The following is a 20,243-nucleotide window of genomic DNA, read 5'->3' as shown; positions in this document are numbered from 1 at the left end:
TTGAATTTTCTGGCTGAATGAACTTTAAATTATATGTAGCAACAGAGAACTACCATATTTTTATGAGTTTTGGTGAATTTTCCTCCATGGTGACATGACAACGTCAACATCTATTGCTTCTAGCATTGTTCTACGGCGCTTATTTGAAGAAGTAGACACAAAAAAGAAAACAAAGAATTATAAATTATTTGTATTTAGAAACTTGCGTTTCTGACAACTAAACCATGCCACACAGCCCCCTACGGCTCTGAAGAATGATTCTCCACAGCCCCCTACAAGTATAAGGAATGTATATGATAGACCAGAGCTTCGGAAAGGATACACCGAAATATGTCATGTGGGGCCCAATGAAATTATTGGAGAATCATTATTTAGATGTATTCTAAAAACACTTTATTGTAAGATTTTCACCAAACAATTTTACAGAAACACAACACTTGTTTTACCATACAATGGCGTGTCTTCACACGCCCGAAGAAGCGTATGGCGAAACAGGTGTTGCGTTTTTGTAAAATTGATCAGTTAAAATCTCACAATAAAGTATTTTTAGAAAACGTTAGTTATGGATTTTCATCAAGTATCGGCCGATAGTTCCAGTAAGATAATAGTTGAATAATATGTATGCTAATCAATGGCTTGGAAGAAGAGGTCCTATCGAATGACCTCCTAGATCCCCGACCTTTCTGCTCTTGCTTTCTTCCTCTGTGGCACCTGGAATTTGTTGTTTTTAAAATGCAACCTGGCGCAATAGAGCAACTGAAGGAAACAGTTATCCAACAATGCCAAGATCTTGAGAAACTTTTGCCAATGTACGTCAATAGTTTGAAAATAGACTCTATTATTGTTTCGAAAAGCAAGGAAATCATTTTGAACATTTCCTAAATTAATAATATATCATAAAATTTTAATTTGAATGAATAGTGTTTCATTCAATAAACCAAAAACTACTACATCAAATATAGCTTTGTAGGGTACCAGTGAAGAGCGTTTCTTATGAGCTTTTAGATAAGGTATCACAAGTAGAGTTGCCATTTAAGACTATAAAGTTGGGGTGTCTGGAGGTGAGGAGGTAAGTGAAAATTAGCTATTAGCCCTCCCTGTTATGGAACTTGTTTCCATCGATTTCTTATATTTTAGTTGATTGCTCAGATATATCCATTGTTAATCTTAAAATTTTCACCCCGTACAAGATCACGTACTCCTTTCCGAAAACATTATAAGTTTTTCTCAAGAAAACAATTCTTCTTCATCGCGCCTAAACATCCTCTTGTTGAAACTTGAACCCCGAAACTTTATTATAAGTTGAGTAATAAAGTAGAACAGCTCACAGTTCACGGAGTTCCAAATGAGAGGCTCTCTAAATTATTGTTTAAGAAGGAGCAGAGAGAAAGTTAACCGAGTTGAATGTTGGCGAAGTTCAGTCTCATGTTTGGTCAAACTAACAAGGGCAGTTGGACCATTTCGAAGGTCCTAAAGTTAGATGACTGCTTCTAGAAAGTGAAACGAGTGAAGTGACCCTAGACCGGATGTGGTGAAAGCTGAAAATTGTTATAACAGAGTTACCCGCGAAAAACTCATTGAATATGGATGATATTCAATATAAGAATGAAATTCGTGATATCGATTATTACTGTGAAATAATTAATTATTGTTTTTTTACTACCATATATAAAATACAGAAAATTATTTTCTGAGATGTTAAATACATAAAAACGGTGACATGAATATTCACGAATAATAGTAATTTACTACTTTCCATAGCATAAATCTCCAGGAGGTCACATAGCAAAAGAAAATAAATGAATTATTAAATGTTGGGTAAGATCAGGGGTTCCCAAACTTTTTTTATCATAGACCACTTTGGCCCCTCTACAGCTACGGTTCTACCAAATTTCCAAAACTCGACAAAAAATGTGATTGATTAATTCATTGTGCTGTGTGTGGATGTCAAAAAAGTGAAGTTGGTCGATCACAAAAATTGGTTCCACCCAACAATACTTTTTTGATATCTACTCACAGCACATGAAACCAATCAATTGTCACTTATTTTACTTAAAAAATTCCCCATTTGGTGTGGTATTTTTCCTTAATAATTCAAATATGGAATGTGATTTTGAACCTTCTCTTTTTATGTTAAAATGTTTGTTATGACAATAAAACTTTTTTTGACAAAATATAACGGAGCAAACACTACTGGTATCACGAGCTTTCTCCCAACTCTCCACAGTTCGGTATATTTTTCGTTTATTTCTGCCTGCAGTCAAAATATTTGACATCTTCTTTTGAATTTTACCTTCAGTTCCTGGCAAACACTAACTTCGATTCGCTTTTCTTTACTTTTCATTTCGAAATTCCCGAAACAAATGAGTAACATTTATCCTCGGCATTTGCATTTGATATTTATAATATTGGTGAAGAATCAAACAAGTTCATGCGAGATTGCAAGCACACACATAAATTATATTTCGTTCCTTTTGCACGTCTATACAAGCCTTGCGAAAGCCGGTAGCGGCGTTTTGCAAGTCTCGACACCTTGTACTGAATATGGAATTTGCAAATTTTTACATGTAATAGTCACTGAGCTTCTTAAAATATTATCTGCCTACATTGATACGAGAAGTCAAGCCAACATTTCAGTTCTTCACTATCGAAACCAATACAGTTTCGTGGACCCCACTTACGAATTGTGAACCCTCATTTTTTTGTCACGCCAAAGTAGAACCCCGTCGAGTCCCTCGTAGACCTCTAGGGGTCCATCTGGACCACTTTGGGAATCACTGGGTTAGATGTTGAATGTAACACCATTTCTCCCATATAAACAACAAAATGAGTAAAGGTTTTACTTTTATTCAATTGACAGTATATCAGATGAAATGCCCAGCTTATAAATATTAACTTGACTCTAAATAATTTTTTTATGATGTAAAATATTTAGGAACACCCTGCAGATATCGATAAATAAATTATCTTTTATGGATTTCTTTCTTTGGATCATGTAAATTTCCCATATGAATATAACAGTGTTTTGAGTTTTATTATTTTATAACAAAATAAAAAAATAATAAAAACGAAATATACCGATTCCTTTAGTATACAAGTACGTGAAATTATTCTTCTTCTAATGCCATACATCATTCGAAGACAACAATTGAACTTTTTGTGTTGGACGTATGTTATTATAATTTAAACATGCCACACTCCAAATTTTAACATTTATGTAATAACAAATAATAATGAATTCCCAATAAATATAGAGTTCCACGAGCATTTCCAACAATTTGAGGAAATATACACGAATTGATAGTTATTACTGATAAAGTAAAAACTGATGTTTTCTTCCAACAAATTTAATATTTGAAAAACTAACTAGGAATATTCGTGTGACTTCCTTTATTACAACGTACATCGTCATATAATTGTATGAATAATATATCGCCTAAAAACTGAAATTATGTTTAGTAAAAATCAATTATTGTGACGCATTTAGAGTGACGTGCGTGACGTTATAGTCTACTAGTTAACTATTGAACAAGTATAGAAGCACAATGCTCTGTAATTCATAAATAGTTTCCATTCTGCGGTTATTATAGTATGAAACAACCACAAAAACAACTTATGAGTATTGTACTCGTTTTATTCTTTGTATAAATATACAGTAAAGTATTTTTCTTGTCTCGAGAGGAGCTGACTTGAGAATGAAGTGGTGTAAAGTAATGAAAAGATACATGGTCTTTCTATCAACTTTTTATATTTTTGTGAACGTAAGTATGTTGAACGTGAGATGAGTTGAAAATATGAAATACCGCATATATAGTGATATTTACAGCTGAAAAGTACATAAATATCATAACATTATATTATTTAGAATAAAGTGAGTTGAATTTGCGACTAGAAAATTAATACGTCGACAAAGTGAATTTTTATACAATTAATAATTCCATCGAAAACATTTATAAATGAGCGGCGCGCTTAAATTTTGCTAATAATAGGCTATATATTTGTCAATAAAATTTCATTTGCAGTAAAAATATCAATCTTCGAAACACAAACTTTCATGAGTGCAAAAGTGAAATTTTAAAATGGCTTCAACCTTTCTATTTGTTACTTTTCAGTTGGTGACATATCTATTATATTTTTCTAGTGTCCAATACAAAATTACTTCTTGCGTCTTCAAGAAAACATTTCCAACACTTTTTCATTTTATTGTTATCGTTAATGGCTGTATTATATTTTATAACGCCTACCTGAAACTACTAAAAAACTCTTATAAAACTGCCTTCTGATTATTTTATAAGTATCGCTTAAATATGTTGCAAAAGTACTGTAAGGAAAGTCTTTACAAAACTACTTTTTAAGAGTGTTAGACAAATTTATAGTTGAATTTCACTAGTTCGGACTTCCATTGTCTACTATATAAAATGATTTGAAATCCCTGAAACAAGTAAAAAAGAATAGTTGAAAATAACAATTATATTAAGCAACAATAAACCTGAAATGAAATGATAGTGAAATAACCTACAAGTAAAAATATAATAATTGAATAAATAAAAAATTAAAGGAATGCAAAAAAGAAAATAATAAAAAATAAAAAAGTGTAGAGATTCCAAGTCACGTTAGTTCACGACGTTTCGATTGTTGGTATCTACAATCGTCTTCGGGTGATGACTGGACTGATTCTTCCGAGAGATGACTATTTGATAGGTCGTTGAAATACTTTCACTTTCTCTACTTTCCATTTTCCGCTTCACTGATTCCGTGAGAGATGGCCGATTTGGCGGGAGTTGGTCATTTTCCGTTTGATGATGGGTTTCCATATGTTTCGTATATCAATTTCGTATTTCAACGACCTATTTGTAATTAGGAATCGATGTCAGCTGGTTGTTTTTGAATGCTGCATTTTATTCTTGGTGGCAGCAAATATATATTAGCAAAATCACTTTGATTTTATAACAGTTATATTAGTGTTTTTGACTTGTAGTAAATATACCATATTATAAAATAGTTGCGAAATTATCATTCAAGTGACAATATGGTAATGAAAATAAAATAGTATCTGAAAGCTTTCTAATAAAATAATTTCATTAAAGCTACAGAAAACAGTTATAAAATAAGCTTGAAATAGTTTCATAGCTATCATGAAAATCTCACAGAAAAGTGTTATGAAACTGCTACATAACAATTCACTTTTATAGAAAAATAAGTTTTATAAATTAGTTGCAAAAACGTTTCTGTGATAAGTTCCTGACTATCTTATAATGGTTTTTTAATTTCATTTCATAAACGTTTCTGTGACAAATTTATAAAACACTTTTATTGCCCACAACTGTATTGTGTTCACCGATCATCTAATATAATCAATTGGCATTTTGGAAGTGATTATAAAATACTAATCAAATAAAACTGTTGCAACACCATGGAATTATAAAACAACTTTGCTGGTTGGGTGTATTTCTTTAATGTCCCCCCTTTTATTTTTTGAACGGGTCAACTCAAAAAATTGAAATTTGGGATAATGAAATTAATGCATGAATACTTTATTTTGAAGTGAAATTGACAGATGAAACTTTCAAGATGGCGACTGGGCGCCATCTGGGAAAAAAATTAATGGAAAGGGGGTCATGTGACACATCTTTTTGAAGCTCCTGACAAATGCTTCATAACCCTAGAATGTAATGTCAATATCTTCAAGTACTACAAAATGGCGGCACTTTCAATAATTGCCAGAAGTTGCTCGAAATGGTTGCCTTGAATTTCTTGACACATGAACAGCCTATCCTATCAATATCTCTACAAATATTTATTATTATCTGCCGTATATCCAATATTGAAGCAGTTTCAGTATCGTACACCTTTTGCTTCAAAAGGTGTCAAGTCTGGCGAGTCGGCTGGTCATTCGGTAAAACCTCGACGGCCAATCCAACAACCGGAAAAAGTAGTATCCAAATAGTTTCTTACTTGTCTGGAGTAATGTGGTGGTGCTCCATCTTGTTGGAATGCAATATCCATATCGAATTCATTAGGATTCGCTTCGACGACTTCAGTGATGAAAGGGTCAACAATAGTTTCCAGCATATTCAAATACAGTTCCCCTGTTAAATTGTGATCAATAAATAGAGGTCTTACAATATGGTTTCCCAATATTCCTGCCCAAACGTTAATTTTTTCCGGATATCGGGTATGTGTTTCTCGGAAAACGTGTGGGTGGGTGTCACTCCAATATCGGCAATTTTGTCTGTGAACATTGCCGTTAAAAAAATGTATATTCGTCACTGAAACAAATATTCCGAAGATAGGTAGGATGCCTTTCAATGGTTTCCGTCATGATTTCATAGAAATCTGTTCTTCGATCAGGGTCAGTTAATTGGCGAACCATTTTAATTTTGCATTATGGATGATACACCTCACAAACATTCGCGACGGAATAAGTAGACTGTTCAGGATTTACTACCATATCAACAATTACTTGCACTTGCTGTTCTTCCGGAATGGACGGATGATCTGGGGGCTTTTTATTATGTACACTCCGGTAGTTGTGAATTTGGATACAAGTTCCCTCAAATATTTTCTACATATAGGACGATTCGGAAAACATTCATTGAAAATCCTTTTGGTATCGTGAAATTTACGCGTCGCACCGTAAATAAAAATCGCTTCAATTTTTTCTTTCAATGGACAAGAATTTACCATTTTAGAGATTGTTGATGTGGTACGTTTCTACTAGTTAAACCGAAAACTAGATGAGAATATTCCAGCTGAACAATGATGTTCATTGTCGTACTGACATTTTTTGTTCTTTTCATAAACAAAAAATAACTCAACTTTATCGGGAATTGCCATATGGCAGATAAAAAGGAATAATTCTAGAAATATCGATATTAATGTGTTTGTCTTCAGGAAATTATTGAATGTTTCGCAATTTTATAGTAGGTGAAGATATTGACTTTATATTATAGGGTTGTGAAGTATTCGGCAGGAGCTTCAAAATGATGTGTCACAAGAGCCCGCTTTCATTTAATTTATTTTCCAGATGACGCCCAGTCGCCATCTTGAAAGTTTTATCTGTCAATTCCAATTCAAAATGAAGTATTCATGCATTAATTTCTCAAATTTCAAATTTTTTGAGTTGACCCGTTTAGAAAATAAAAGGGGGGACATTAAAGAAATGCACTGTATAGTGTTATGTTATTATGAAAATTGCAAACAATGTTTTGTAGATCATCTACCCACTCATTATCTTTTAAGTAATTCCCAGCTGCACGAAAGAGAAAATTCGGGTTCGCGCGTTCCCTACTGGTATATGTGTAGTTGTCAACACTTGCCGAATTTTATGAGACAACATTCTTTTCCGATAGTACTTCCTGATAAAAGTTGGTAGTGGACAGTTTTTCACACAGGGATCTTCACGTCTCTCGGTTCTTTACTGGAGCGTTTATCACTTCTAACCACCGCCCATTCACACCGGAAGCCTTTTTAGCTCCTGGCTTCTTGAGGTCAGTTGCAGAATGGATCGCACACGTGCTGTTGTCGTATACCTTCTCTACCGTCGACACAATCCTCGATGAAAGAAACGTCAACGATCAATAATAGGATGGATAAAGTTGAAAAATCTACGTTGAGCACCTTGCAGACTTCCATCCAACTTTTTACGACTTTATTGCGGTCCTTATAAATGTCGAGACTTTCGTTCCAAAGAGCGGGTCGGTTGGAGACATCACTAAATAACAGCTCCATATCGTAATCTGTCATGATAAATAGTATGGAGTGTCAATAAGGGAGAGTCGTTATGACTCCTCGCGTGGAAGCCCCCACTCATCCTTTTGCATTTTGAGATAGAGACGTGGCTTCCCGACTCGAAATGCAGGAGACGTAAGAGATCTCTTCTCACGAGACGTGGCAGCATCCGCTCTTTGTTTGAATTCGAAAATAACTTCCCATGCTACTGATAATTACGAATTGAATGAATCAGGTTTCAATAATGGATTTGAAGAAATGAATTGATGGAAGTAACCGTAAAGTAAAGATGGAAGAGATCATCACGAAAAATGAAAAATGAAACTGTTCATGTTTTATAGCGCCTGTATTCGTTACTGCAGTTTCGGCCTATATGGACATTTTCAAACGAATACAATAAACAATACAATGAAGGAATACGATGAATAATATTGTAACGTTACTGCAGTTTCGTCCTATACGGACGTTTTCAAACGAATACAATAAATGATACAATGTGCAATATTGTAGCGTTACTGCAGTTTCTTCGTATACGGACGTTTACAGACGAATAAAATAAACGATAAAATAACCTATTACACTAAACAATATTGTAACGTTACTGCAGTTTCGTTCTATAGGGGCGTTTTCAAACAAATATAATAAACGATACAATGAACGAATACAATAATAAACAATATTGTAACGTTACTGCAGTTTCGTCCTATACGAACATTTTCAAACGAATACAATAAAAGAATACAATACACAATATTGTATTCGTTTGAAAATGTTCGTATAGGACAAAACTGCAATAACGTTAGTTACAAATACAAGTGGTAAAAAAATATAGAAAGTTTTTTTCTCATTTTTCATGATTTGAAGAAATATTGATTAAATTTTCAGACACTTTTCACGTTTATGGTTTAGGTATAATAATAACCTCGTTAATTGTGGTTATATCGGTAAGCTGTAGTGTTTTGGACGTGTTGGTGAAAATCTACTCAAAAAAATTATTGAATGATTTATACGTAGTTTGATCTTTTTCCAGCAAATAACTAAACTCGCAGTAACAACATTCTGCTTCAGAGCAAGCAAGTAAAAGAAAATAAATTCCAATAGTAACAATCCACCAGGGGAAAGGATAATATTCCTTTCAGAATTACAGTGCAATTCCTGGTGATGTTATTGTGGCTATAAAACCCTATATTCCAGTTTATCTCCGTTTCTAGCATGATGACTTCAAGACGGTTACTGACCAAAGATTTCATGGTTTTGCTCGCATAAAGCACAATATTCACGTCGTATATCTCGCACGGGACCCTTTGGGTATTTGCATTAATTTTACCACTCCTTAGAACTCCTCGTTGACTGAGACCAGTTGGAGTTGGACAACTTCATGGGTAAAAGATATTGTTGTATTATTATTAAATCACCAGAGGTAGACGCGTACAATGTTATCAAGAAGTTTTCAAATGATTGAAAATATGAAAAAATGGATATGAAAGAGGATATATTGAACCACGGGATTTTCAGAAGAAATAGACAAAAGTTCTCAGATAACACACAGTTTTTTAGGGTATCTCAATTCCATCATCCATTTTAATCTCAGGGATTTTGGTAAATATCATAAATGTCAGTAGCATAATATTAGGTTGTTTCAAAAGTTTTGTACGTTTTTTGGGAAAGTTTTTGGCTTTCTAGTACTCCATCTTGATACAATAAAATGTGTGGATCTTCAAACTGTAATGTCTCAGTGAAAACTCGGAATGGGCGCCATTTAAATTGGTGCACTTTTGCCAATGTGACACAAGTCGACTAAATCTGCCAACATACAAATTGTGTGCTCAGGATTCGATGAATTCGATGATATCCGGTTTTGCCTGATCCTAATTGGCGAAAGTTCTACCGGTGAGAAAGTTATCGAAGTGCTTGAAAAGATGGTGGTTGGTAGGCGAGAGGTCTGGAGAGTATGGTGGATGAGGCAGATCTTCGACTCTCAGTTCGTTCAATTTTCGGATGGTGATTTGTGGAACGTGCGGACGAGCATTGTCGTGGAGATAGATTGGACCTCTTCTGTTTGTCAGTGCCGGCTGGGGCTGACGCAATTTTCGGTACATTTCGTCGATTTCCTCACAATAAGACTCTGCTGTGATGTTTTGGCTCGGCTGCAGAAAGTTATGGTTATTTTTTTTGGTTGGGGAGTTTTCGCCTTTGGGAAGTGTCTGGGTGGCTCATTGGTGTTCAACCACTGACCTAAACATTTTCTGTTGATATAGATGATTCAATTTTCATCACACGTGACGATAAGATGCAAAAAAATACCGCTTTGGTTGCGCAAAAGCAAAGAAGAACAGACTTCTAAACGGGATATTTCAGCAGCACTTTGGTTCTATTTGGCAGAGAAAAATTGGCTTAAAATCGCTCGACGACATCATACAGCATAACCTGAAGAGGGGAAAAAAGTTAAAATTTTGAATTAAATGAATAAAATAATTGTAAAAAGTTCAAAGTTCTCTATCGATCAGTATAGAGTGCATTTCTTTAATGGGATAATGAAATTAATGCACGAATACTTTATTTTGAAGTAAAATTGACAGATGAAACTTTCAAGATGGCGACTGAGCGCCATCTGGGAAAAATAATTTAGAGGAAAGATGGGTATTGTGACACATCTATTTGAAGCTCCTGACAAATGCTTCACACAATATAATGTTAATATCTTCAACTACTACAAAATGGCGGAACTTTTAATAATTGCCTGAATACATTGACATTCAACTCCATAATATGAGGTAATAAGTTTGAGGTGAGTTCAGAAGATGCTCGAAATGGATGCCTTGAACTTTTTGACATATGAACAGCCTATCCGATATTTCACGCCGAATATTTTCGAACACAGTAACGTAAATATCTCTACAAATATTAATTATTTCCTGCCATATATCCAATATTGGAGCAGGTTCAGTTTCGTACAACTTTCGCTTCAAATAACCCCACAAAAAAGTCCAAAGGTGTCAAATCTGGCGAGCGGTCTGGCCATTCAACGACCGGAAAAAGTGGTATCCAAATAGTTTTTTACTTGTCTGGAGTAAGGTGGTAGTGCTCCAGCTTGTTGGAATACAATATCCATATCGAATTCATTAGGATTCGCTTCGACGATTTCAGTGATGAGAGGGTCAACAGTAGTTTCCAGTATATTCAAATACAGTTCCCCTGTTAAATTTTGATCAATAAATGTGGTTTCCCAATATTCCTGCCCAAACGTTAATTTTTTCTGGATATTGGGTATGTGTTTCCCGAGGGTTGGTGTCACTCAAATAATGCCAATTTTGTCTGTGAACATTGCCGTTTGAAAAAAAAAATGCACATTCGTCACTGAAACAAATATTGTGGAGATAGGTAGGTAGCAATGATTTCGGTCATGATTTCGCAGAATTCTGTTCTTTGATCAGGGTCATCTTCAGTTAATTGGTGTACCATTTTAATTTTGTATGGATGATACCTATTCCTCTTCAAAAGTCTCCACACAGTAGAAGCAGACACCTCACAAACATTCGCGACGGAATAAGTAGACCGTTCAGGATTTACTACCATCTCACCAATTATTTGCACTTGCTGTTCTTCCGGAACGGACGGATGACCTAGTAGCTTTTTGATGTGTACACTACCGGTAGTTGTGAATTTGGATACAAGTTTCCTCAAATATTTTCTACAGATAGGACGATTCGGAAAATGTTCATTGAAAATCCATTCGGTCTCGTGAAAGTTACGCGTCGCACCGTAAATAAAAATCGCTTCAATTTTTTCTTTCAATGGACAAGAATTTACCATTTTAGAGATTGTTGACGTGGTTTGAAGATCCATGCGATAACCATGGGAAGATTACTATCTTCTCCGGCCAGAAAAGTGAGAATCTCTGGAAGGGAGATTGACTGGCAAGCGCGGGTAAAGTACCTCGGCCTTCTAATAGACCGTAGGCTCACTTGGAACCCGCACATTATGTACGTTAAATCTAAGGTCGAGGGTCGGATAGCCAGTCTGTACCCTGTGATCAATAGAAAGTCAAAAATGAGCTTAAAGAACAAAATTACGATCTACAACACGATGTTCAAGCCTGTCATCATGTACGCTTCAGGCGTCTGGAGACAAGCGGCTCCGTCCAACATTTCCATTTTGGAAAGGTTGCAAAATAAGTTAATTAGGATGATTGTAAGTGCTCCTTGGTTCGTGCGGAACGAAGCCATCCGCAGAGATTTGCAGCTGCCTTCCATTCGGCAGTCCATTCAGTCGAGGAATGAGAGAGTTTTCGAAAAAAACGGAAACTCACGAAAACCCGTTAGTTAGGGAAGCCACAGATTATGCTGTAGACGACCCCTCCCGATATAGAAGGCCCCGACACTCTGTCGAATGAGGCCCTCATGTCCCCCGTTAAAGGATGAATAACTTTTTCATCCATCCCACCCCAGCCAGGTAGGGGTATCCCGTGAAGGGCGGCACTGATGTCTAAGGACTTCATGCCGTCATCTATCAGCTGTGTACCCATTGGTCCCTCTCAAGGCCAATAATCAGCCAAAAGGGTAGGGGAGCTGGTCTCCAAACCTGGATGAAATCAGGATGACTCGTCAGCTGTTGACGTGGTACGTTCCTACTAGTGAAACCGAAAACTAGGTGCGAATATTCCAGCTGAACAATGATGTTCATTGTCGTATTGACTTTTTTGTCATTTTTATAAACAAAAAATAACTTGAGAAACCTTATCGGGTTGTTGAAATTGCCATATGGCAGATAAAAAGGAATATTTCTAGAAATATCGATATTAATGTGTTTGTCTTCAGGAAATTATTGAATGATCCGCCATTTTGTAGTTGGTGAAAATATTGATTTCATATTCGAGGGATGTGAAGTATTCGTCAGGAGCTTCAAAATGATGTGTCATAAGGCCCCCCCTTCGGTTCATTTTTTCCCAGATGCCGCACAGTCACCATCTTGAAAGATTCATCTGTCAATTTCACTTCAAAATGAAGTATTCATGCATTAATTCATACATTTCAATTTTTTGAGTTGATCGAGTCACAAATTAAAAGGGGGAAACAATAAAGAAATACTGTATACCACGTAGAATGATTATTTATTGAGATATGGAGCTACAAAATCATATGACGATAAAACTGATGAAATAGTATAATAGATCCGCAGGAGATCCTCATATCATCCCAAAAATAAGCTGGTCTCTTCCCGAAATATGTTTTGCTGATGTCCAAATAAGATTCGAAGGATATTCCAATTTCCTCACAGAATATTGTAGGATGTCTCAAGTACAATTACGGCGTTGCGTCTTCAGGATTTTCGATTTTCTTATCCTCGCGGTATCCCGTGATTGTTGCAGGACGATATCAAAACTCTGTGTGACGAGGAAAAGTATTAGAAGAGAAACACATGATTTTCAAAACTAATTGATACAGTTTATTGTATGATTTTCACAATAAAATGTTCTACACAAACCGTGACACGTGTTTCGCTATACAATAGCTTTGTCAAGTGTTAATTATGATTTTTATTACATTTTACAAGAGTTTCGTGAAAAACGGGTTTCGCGAACCCCATATAGTGAGTGTGTCTGCAAGTTGACGAATATCGAGTCATTTATGGATTTATGTGGTTCAAAACTAATTTTCAAATCGTGATGAATTTTGTACGATTTTTCTGTCCTGATGCGAAGAGAAATTTGTTAGTTTTGCATCCCTTTTGCTCCAGTGTGGTGTGGTGAATATTTGGCACAGTGCAATACTTTTTGATGGCGTAATGTTCAGCTTTCAATGGCAAATAAAGGTTTTATAGTCTAATCAAATTGTATCGAAATCATTGACATTTTCAAAAGGACTGTCGATTTGAGACAATTCGGTTATTTTGTTTGTGGAAAGAAAATAGATCCCGCTACACACAACACGAGGAAAAAAGATTGTGATTGAATAAAAAACTTTGTTCAGGGGTATTCATGGTACTGATATCAGGGGTACCCATGGTACTGTAGCAGCAAATATTTTGAATCAAATTCAAAAACTCCTGGTTTTCTTTTCAGATGTTCACTTGAAAGTTTTTCCGAGTGTTCTTAGGTATAAGTTATTTTACCAGTCACCTTAACATATCTCTTCATCTGATTATGTACTGATAATGCTGGTATTTTCATAGCTGGCTATGTTTATAAAGAATTTTGTTTTTGAATTTTCATTACGGCGTTGCAAAGTTATTCCAGAAAAACCTATTTTGCATACAATACTTTTTTAATTCAGCAGGAATAACTTCAGTGAAGAATCCTGCACTGAGAATTGTCGGATATAATTCAACGACCTTCGTGGTATTAGCCAGGGGAGTATTTGTTTTCTGATAGGTGTCCATTAACATAAAGTGTAGGGAACAAATTATTCTTTTAGATGATTTAATAATGAAAATGATTCAATCTACACGCGAAAGAAACTTCAACACAGTGCAAATTTCGAGATTTATTTTTTGGTGTCAGTCATGGATAATTGGGTTTTTAAAGAAATAAATCAGTATAAATATTTTTTAGGTTTCTTACGCAATTCTTGCCGTTGAAACCGCTGATATTTATCACTAGATGGTGTGAGAAATGTTAATGTACTAGCGATTAGCTTGAATATTCGAAAAACAAATTGGGGTAATTGAACGTGAGAAAATACATTTTTGTGTGGTTACAACAATTACTAACACTTGGTATGATTTGTAAAATATCCGTTTTTCGAAAAGTATACCTCTGATGAAAAATATAGTGAAATGTTGGTACATTTCATACAAATGCAAAAATACAGGGTGTTCCATTTGAAAAAGTTGAATTCTGTCTATGTAAGTTGAGATTCCCGAAATTATCATAGTGATGTTGACTAATTAGTCTGAAAAAAAATCCACCCAATTGTTGTAGACATGCGGGTGGTGAATTAAAAAAAGATTGTCTGCAAAATAGATTTTTCTGGAATAACTTGGCAATGTCGCGGTGAAAATTTGAATACGAAAATTCTGTACAGAGCTAAAAAAAATGGAATCGAATGAAATATTCATATAATGGGTGTTCTATTTAAAAAAAATATTAACTATGATTGGCAACGCTCGGCTGAATCACCCAGTATGCGAGAAAATAATTTTGAAAGATAATATTCACCGATATGGCTGCGAAAAAAAATTGAGCAATTAGAAAAATTGTTTTCCCTGATAGAAATATATGAAATATACAGGATGTCCCTGGACTTCCTCTTTTCCTCTCGGGAATGTATAGATGGGGTCAAAATATCACCAGTACTTCATATAACTTTTTTTCCTAAAATCCTTCGTTACCAAGTAACGGGCCCTCGAAATTACAAAATGAAAAATGTTTTTCTTTGATAACTTTTCAAGTGAATATTCAAAATCATCCAAATTTTGGTAATTGACAAATGAATTCCTTCGATGAGCTTTCATGCAGGAGTCAGTTGTTTTGCTACAAAGTCAGGAACGGACTACCCCCGATGGTCCACACCCCAAAACTTTGAAATGACAGATATTTTTCAATATTTTTCAACAAAATAAGGTTACTTGGACAATTTCATGAATAAAAGAACTTGTGTGGAAGGTCGATCGGAGCAACGAGTCTTGATAAAAATGTAGTTCTACTCGACGACATCAAACCCGCTCGTCCACCATTATTTGAAATGAATAATTATCAAAGCAGAAATAATAATAATAACGTTAATTCAACAACATTTATCCTGAGATGTCTACCATTATTCGAAAATATTAGTTTTTAAGGAAAATGGAAATGATAGGTGAAATGTTCATAACGAATTTTTATAATGCAAACACGTTTAACTAACGAAACTCAAGAGCCTCAAGAGCAAACAGAAATGAAAAATCCGCTACAGAAACTGCTCGATATGACCACCTTTTCTCTCTATACATTTTCTTAGTCTGCGAAGACACCCTCTCTGTACTTGAAATAGTATTCCAGGGTCGTTTCGTATGGCTTCACAATGTAATGTTATTCTATTCAACAATGCATCTCTTGTGTGAATAGGTGTAGCGTAAACAAGGCTTTTTAGATGCCCCCACAGAAAGAAATCCAATGGATTTAAATCCGGAGACCGCGATGGCCATGAATATGGCCCACCTCTACCAATCCATCTATTGTGGAAAATATGGTTCAGATGGTCACGCACAATCAAACTAAAATGAGGAGGAGCGCCATCATGCATAAACCACATATCTCTTCGGGTTTGCAATGGAACATGTTCCAAAAGTCCATTCAAATCGTTCTGAATGAACTCCAAATAACGTTCTCCATTCAATCGGTCCTGTAGAACGAATGGTCCTATAAGATGGTTTCCTATGATACCAGCCCAAACATTCACGTTGCATTTCCGTTGGTGTTTGGTCTGCAATATCCCATGGGGATTTTCTTCGGCCCATATATGGAGATTATGAGAGTTGATAACTCCATCTCTACTGAAACCTACTTCATCAGTGAATAAAACTCTATTAATAAAAGTCATATCCTCTCTTTGCCTATCCATGAACCAATTAGCATATTCCAGTCGTGCTGGAAAATCTTGAGGTGTCATGGCATGTACCTTCTGGATGTGAAATGGGTGGAGCAGTTGTTCCCTAATTATTCTATGAATAGTGGTCTTGGATGTATGGAACTGTTCTGATAGATTTCTGATGCTCATTGAAGGATCATCAGCGACGGCTTCCAAAATATTTTCCTCCAATACAACGGTATGTACAGTCCTAGGAGCGCCCTCACCACCTCGTTTTGGCAAAACTGTACCTACAATAATATCGAAATAAAACAACGTGCTCAAATTAATTATCAATTATTACATACCTGTCTCCCTCAAGCTGCGATCGACACGCTCGAATGTTTCTCTTGACGGTACCGTTCGATTGGGAAAATGCTCGGAATACAGACGACGAGCTTCTGCAGCATTACAAAATGCTCGTCCATAAAATACATGCATATCTGCATATTCATTGAATGTAAACTGTTCGGCCATATCAAAAAAATTCAAAATATCCTATAGAATATTGACAATACAATGATAGTCATATGACAACGCACCACTCAACAAAACAAAATCGCATTCCAGTTTCTCATTTTTTATCAAAACTTTCTGAAAGGTTTTTTTGTCAACATCTGTGAAAGAAATATTATTCCCTGGATATTTTTCACCTGATCATGTGCAGCCGTTTTTGTAGTTCATTCGTTTGCTTTTTATTAGTATAGTAAATATTTTTTCCTATGTGCGTTTTTTCAGCTAAATTTAGATTCGTGTTAAAGAATTTCTCCCATAAAATTATAATAATCAGTGAAACTCCTCAACAGTTTAGCTGTGAAGAAGAATTTGAAACATTCGAATGTTGAGTTTCATGAGATTCTGATAACTGATCAACACGAAACGTGATTATTCCACACGTATTATGTACATACAAAATATGGAATGAATTCGATATTTCATAGTAGAGTAGCTTGTTAGTTTAAAAACACCACGAATCTACAGAACTTGATATTTCTTTTGAAAAAATATCTGCTATCACAATTGTGACTTAAACTTCCATATAGGTACTGTACTTTTTGTTTACGACTTCATTTTAGCATACTTTGTATTATTCCTGTTATAAATGTTGTTGAATTTACGTTATCATTATTATTTCTGCTTTGATAATTATTCATTGCAAATAATGGTGGACGAGCGGGTTTGATGTCGTCGAGTAGAACTACATTTTTATCAAGACTCGTTGCTCCGATCGCCTTTCTACACGAGTACTTTTATTCATAAAATTGTCCAAGTAACCTTATTTTGTTGAAAAATATTGAAAAATATCTGTCATTTCAAAGTTTTGGGGTGTGGACCATCGGGGGTAGTCCGTTCCTGACTTTGTAGCAGAACAGCTGACTCCTGCATGAAAGCTCATCGACGGAATTCATTTGTTTAGTCAATTACCAAAATTTTGATGATTTTGAATATTCACTTGAAAAGTTATCAAAGAAAAACATTTTTCATTTTGTAACTTCGAGGGCCCGTAACTTGGTTACGAAGACTGTTAGGAAAAAAAGTTATATGAAGTACTGGTGATATTTTGACCCCATCTATACATTCCCGAGAGGAAAAGAGGAAGTCCAGGGACACCCTGTATATAGGAAACTTTTTTTTGTTTGTTTGACAAAAGTCAAATCTTCAAATAAATATAATTTCTTAATGAGCACGGTGATTTGAAAGGATAATCATTGAGAGTTGATTGATTGATAGAATTTTTAATAATTATTATGTGAGACTTGGTTTTAGGTAAGAATATTTGATTTGCTCATTTCATTGAGAATGAAATTAATGTTTCTTGCATATTACAAAATTACACATACTTTCACCTTCACCTAGAAATGAATCTGCATTATTCACAATATGGATTCCGACTTCAAGTTTGTGACAAAAGTGTTCATTGATCCGTGAACAGTTTTGGTGTTCGTTCCTTCAGATATTTCTTAATGTATGGTTTTTTTCCGATCCCTTCTTGTAGCTCGGTAAGTATTCCGGTTTGAATTAGCAAGCCCTTAATCTATATCTACATGAATGGAGGGGACTCAAACTGAAAATAACCTGTAGAGTTGCCTTAGATGGCGCCATAGGATTATTTTCTCTAAGGTTATTGGAAAACTGAATTATTCGTAGATGAGAAGAGCTGAAGGAAATAATTTTTTTGAAAATATCAATATCCTTAAAAAAAATCTGTTGAAAAATCTGTTTTTCCGTTAACCAGCTGTCGCACCCCTACGAACGACAACCCTCAGAAGTCGAAACTTGTGCGAGTTAAGGATTAACGAGGTCTTACCTTTTAACGTGTGATTCCTAACTTAGAAACTGTACAAGTACGTCTCACTGGAATTTTCAGGAAATGGACAGCAATTTTAACATTTTTCATTCATTTTTTATTTTTTGAAATTTATTTTTCTATTGCTTTCGCAAATTCTTATTTGAACCTTTTTTCAAACATCAACTGATTTTGACAAACTTGATATATTCATAGTTGAAAAATATTAATAGATTGTATTGCAGAACCTACTTCGATATTTGGATTTTCAATAGTGGGATTATTAATTTTGAAGTCGAAGAAGGAGGATTAGAAATTACATGCACAAATTTCAGCAAAATCTAGAATGGAATATTGTTGCAGATAAAATGAGAAAATAAAAAAACACGAATCATCGTTGATCGAAAAACAAAACGGATTTTATGGAAATAAAAAAAAATACGTATTATTTTTATTACTTCTGCTAAAACTATGCAATCGTTGGAAATGGGTAAAAACTTCATATCTTTCATTTCTACACGTCATTTATACTTCACTCATACAATACATTTTGGGAAACTTTCAAAGAAAGAAATTAATTCAGTTTAGAATGAACTCTTGTATAATTCAATGTTCATATAAAAGTAGTCGTTTCAAAAGTACTTTTTCTTCGTCTAATTCAATGTTTATATGGGATTAGTTGTTTTGGGAGGGCTTTTTTTTCGGCTTCGTGTCCGGACGTTATTTACTTGCATGATCTACACAATTTTATAAAGAGTTCATTCCGAACATGATTGCTTCCTTCCTTCCATTGGAAGTGTTTCACAATGTGAGAGTGAAAGTCAGAAAGCTTTTTATGGAATCGTCTAGTACGTACTCATGTAAATATGTACTTTCGGAAAGTACTCTTCAGGCGGAATTCAAGCATTTTATATAATCTGAGTGTTTCAACGTTTTATTCATCCAGTACTCAGTATGAGAATGAATGGTCTAGAATGATACTAGAATGTATGGAGAAATTGATTTTTGAACACAGTGACAAATAGACTCTTCAATTATCTTTGTAAATATTACTGGAGTTTTTTCCAGAAACCAAACCGTTATTTTACCACTTCGATACTCAATTTGATCTTCCTCTTGAAGATGATCACGTGGTGATCGAAACACGTGTCGAGGTGTTAAAAAAACGTTTTGGTGATGAAAAAAAACTCCTGTAGATTCCATACAGTGCATCACAAGTACAATTGAGTTTATGTTTAAAATGAGAACTGTTGAATTGGTTCAGTTGACATTTTTTCAGTATTTTCCAGGATGATTCAAAATATGCAAAATGATACATCTATCTATCAATCAAATTGGATTCAAATAATGAGTATAAGAATTCATTTTGATGTATCTGAGAAATTGTAAAGTTGACTGATAATAAGAAAAATAATTATTACTCATCATTTTATATCGTCAGTTTACTTTGCTATAAATTTGAAATGAGCAGAGTATGCATTGTGGAATATCCATTCGGGTCTGCCAATAATATTAATGGGGATTTCTATTAATAATGATTGCTCCCTTTGAGAGAAATGATGCACAAATTTAATTATTACCACATTAGCGCACGGTCTGTTATCATCGAGAAGTAATTCGCATTTGAATAAAATTTAATTAAATGTCCCAAACGATAACATCACGTAGGCTTTCAACAA

At 34.8% G+C, this 20,243-nt stretch overlaps 1 protein-coding gene and 1 long non-coding RNA gene across 2 annotated transcripts in view; one reads left to right on the top strand and one right to left on the bottom strand.

Annotated features, from left to right (window-relative positions):
- LOC141480011 (uncharacterized) overlaps positions 1–20,243 on the top strand; it is a 355,353-nt gene that overhangs the window by 127,897 nt on the left and 207,213 nt on the right. The gene's annotated exons all lie outside the window — the stretch shown is intronic.
- Positions 629–17,288, bottom strand: LOC141487615 (uncharacterized). The gene is made up of 3 exons (XM_074186768.1): positions 16,586–17,288; positions 16,094–16,528; positions 629–711 (listed from the first exon to the last, which is right to left on the bottom strand). The coding sequence occupies exons 1-3, from the start codon at positions 16,752–16,754 to the stop codon at positions 629–631; spliced, it is 687 nt and encodes a 228-aa protein (XP_074042869.1). The 5' UTR covers positions 16,755–17,288.

The sequence above is a fragment of the Leptinotarsa decemlineata genome, unplaced genomic scaffold (genome assembly GCF_025532065.1).
Source record: "Leptinotarsa decemlineata unplaced genomic scaffold, Ldec_3_MD MMD2_P_RNA_scaffold_5, whole genome shotgun sequence".
NCBI lineage: Eukaryota > Metazoa > Arthropoda > Insecta > Coleoptera > Chrysomelidae > Leptinotarsa > Leptinotarsa decemlineata.
The sequence above is the reverse complement of the archived record's forward strand: the minus strand, read 5'-3'. Positions and strand labels throughout refer to the sequence as shown.

What these genes read in the sequence shown, in the direction of transcription:
- LOC141487615 (XM_074186768.1), bottom strand. Translation starts at nt 16,754, where the DNA reads ATGGCCGAACAGTTTACATTCAATGAATATGCAGATATGCATGTATTT. An exon ending in TCGCAGCTTGAGGGAGACAG is followed by an intron (nt 16,529 to 16,585) that starts GTATGTAATAAT and finishes ATATTATTGTAG; the next exon opens with GTACAGTTTTGCCAAAACGA. An exon ending in CAACGTGAATGTTTGGGCTG is followed by an intron (nt 712 to 16,093) that starts GTATCATAGGAA and finishes AACAAATTCCAG; the next exon opens with GTGCCACAGAGGAAGAAAGC.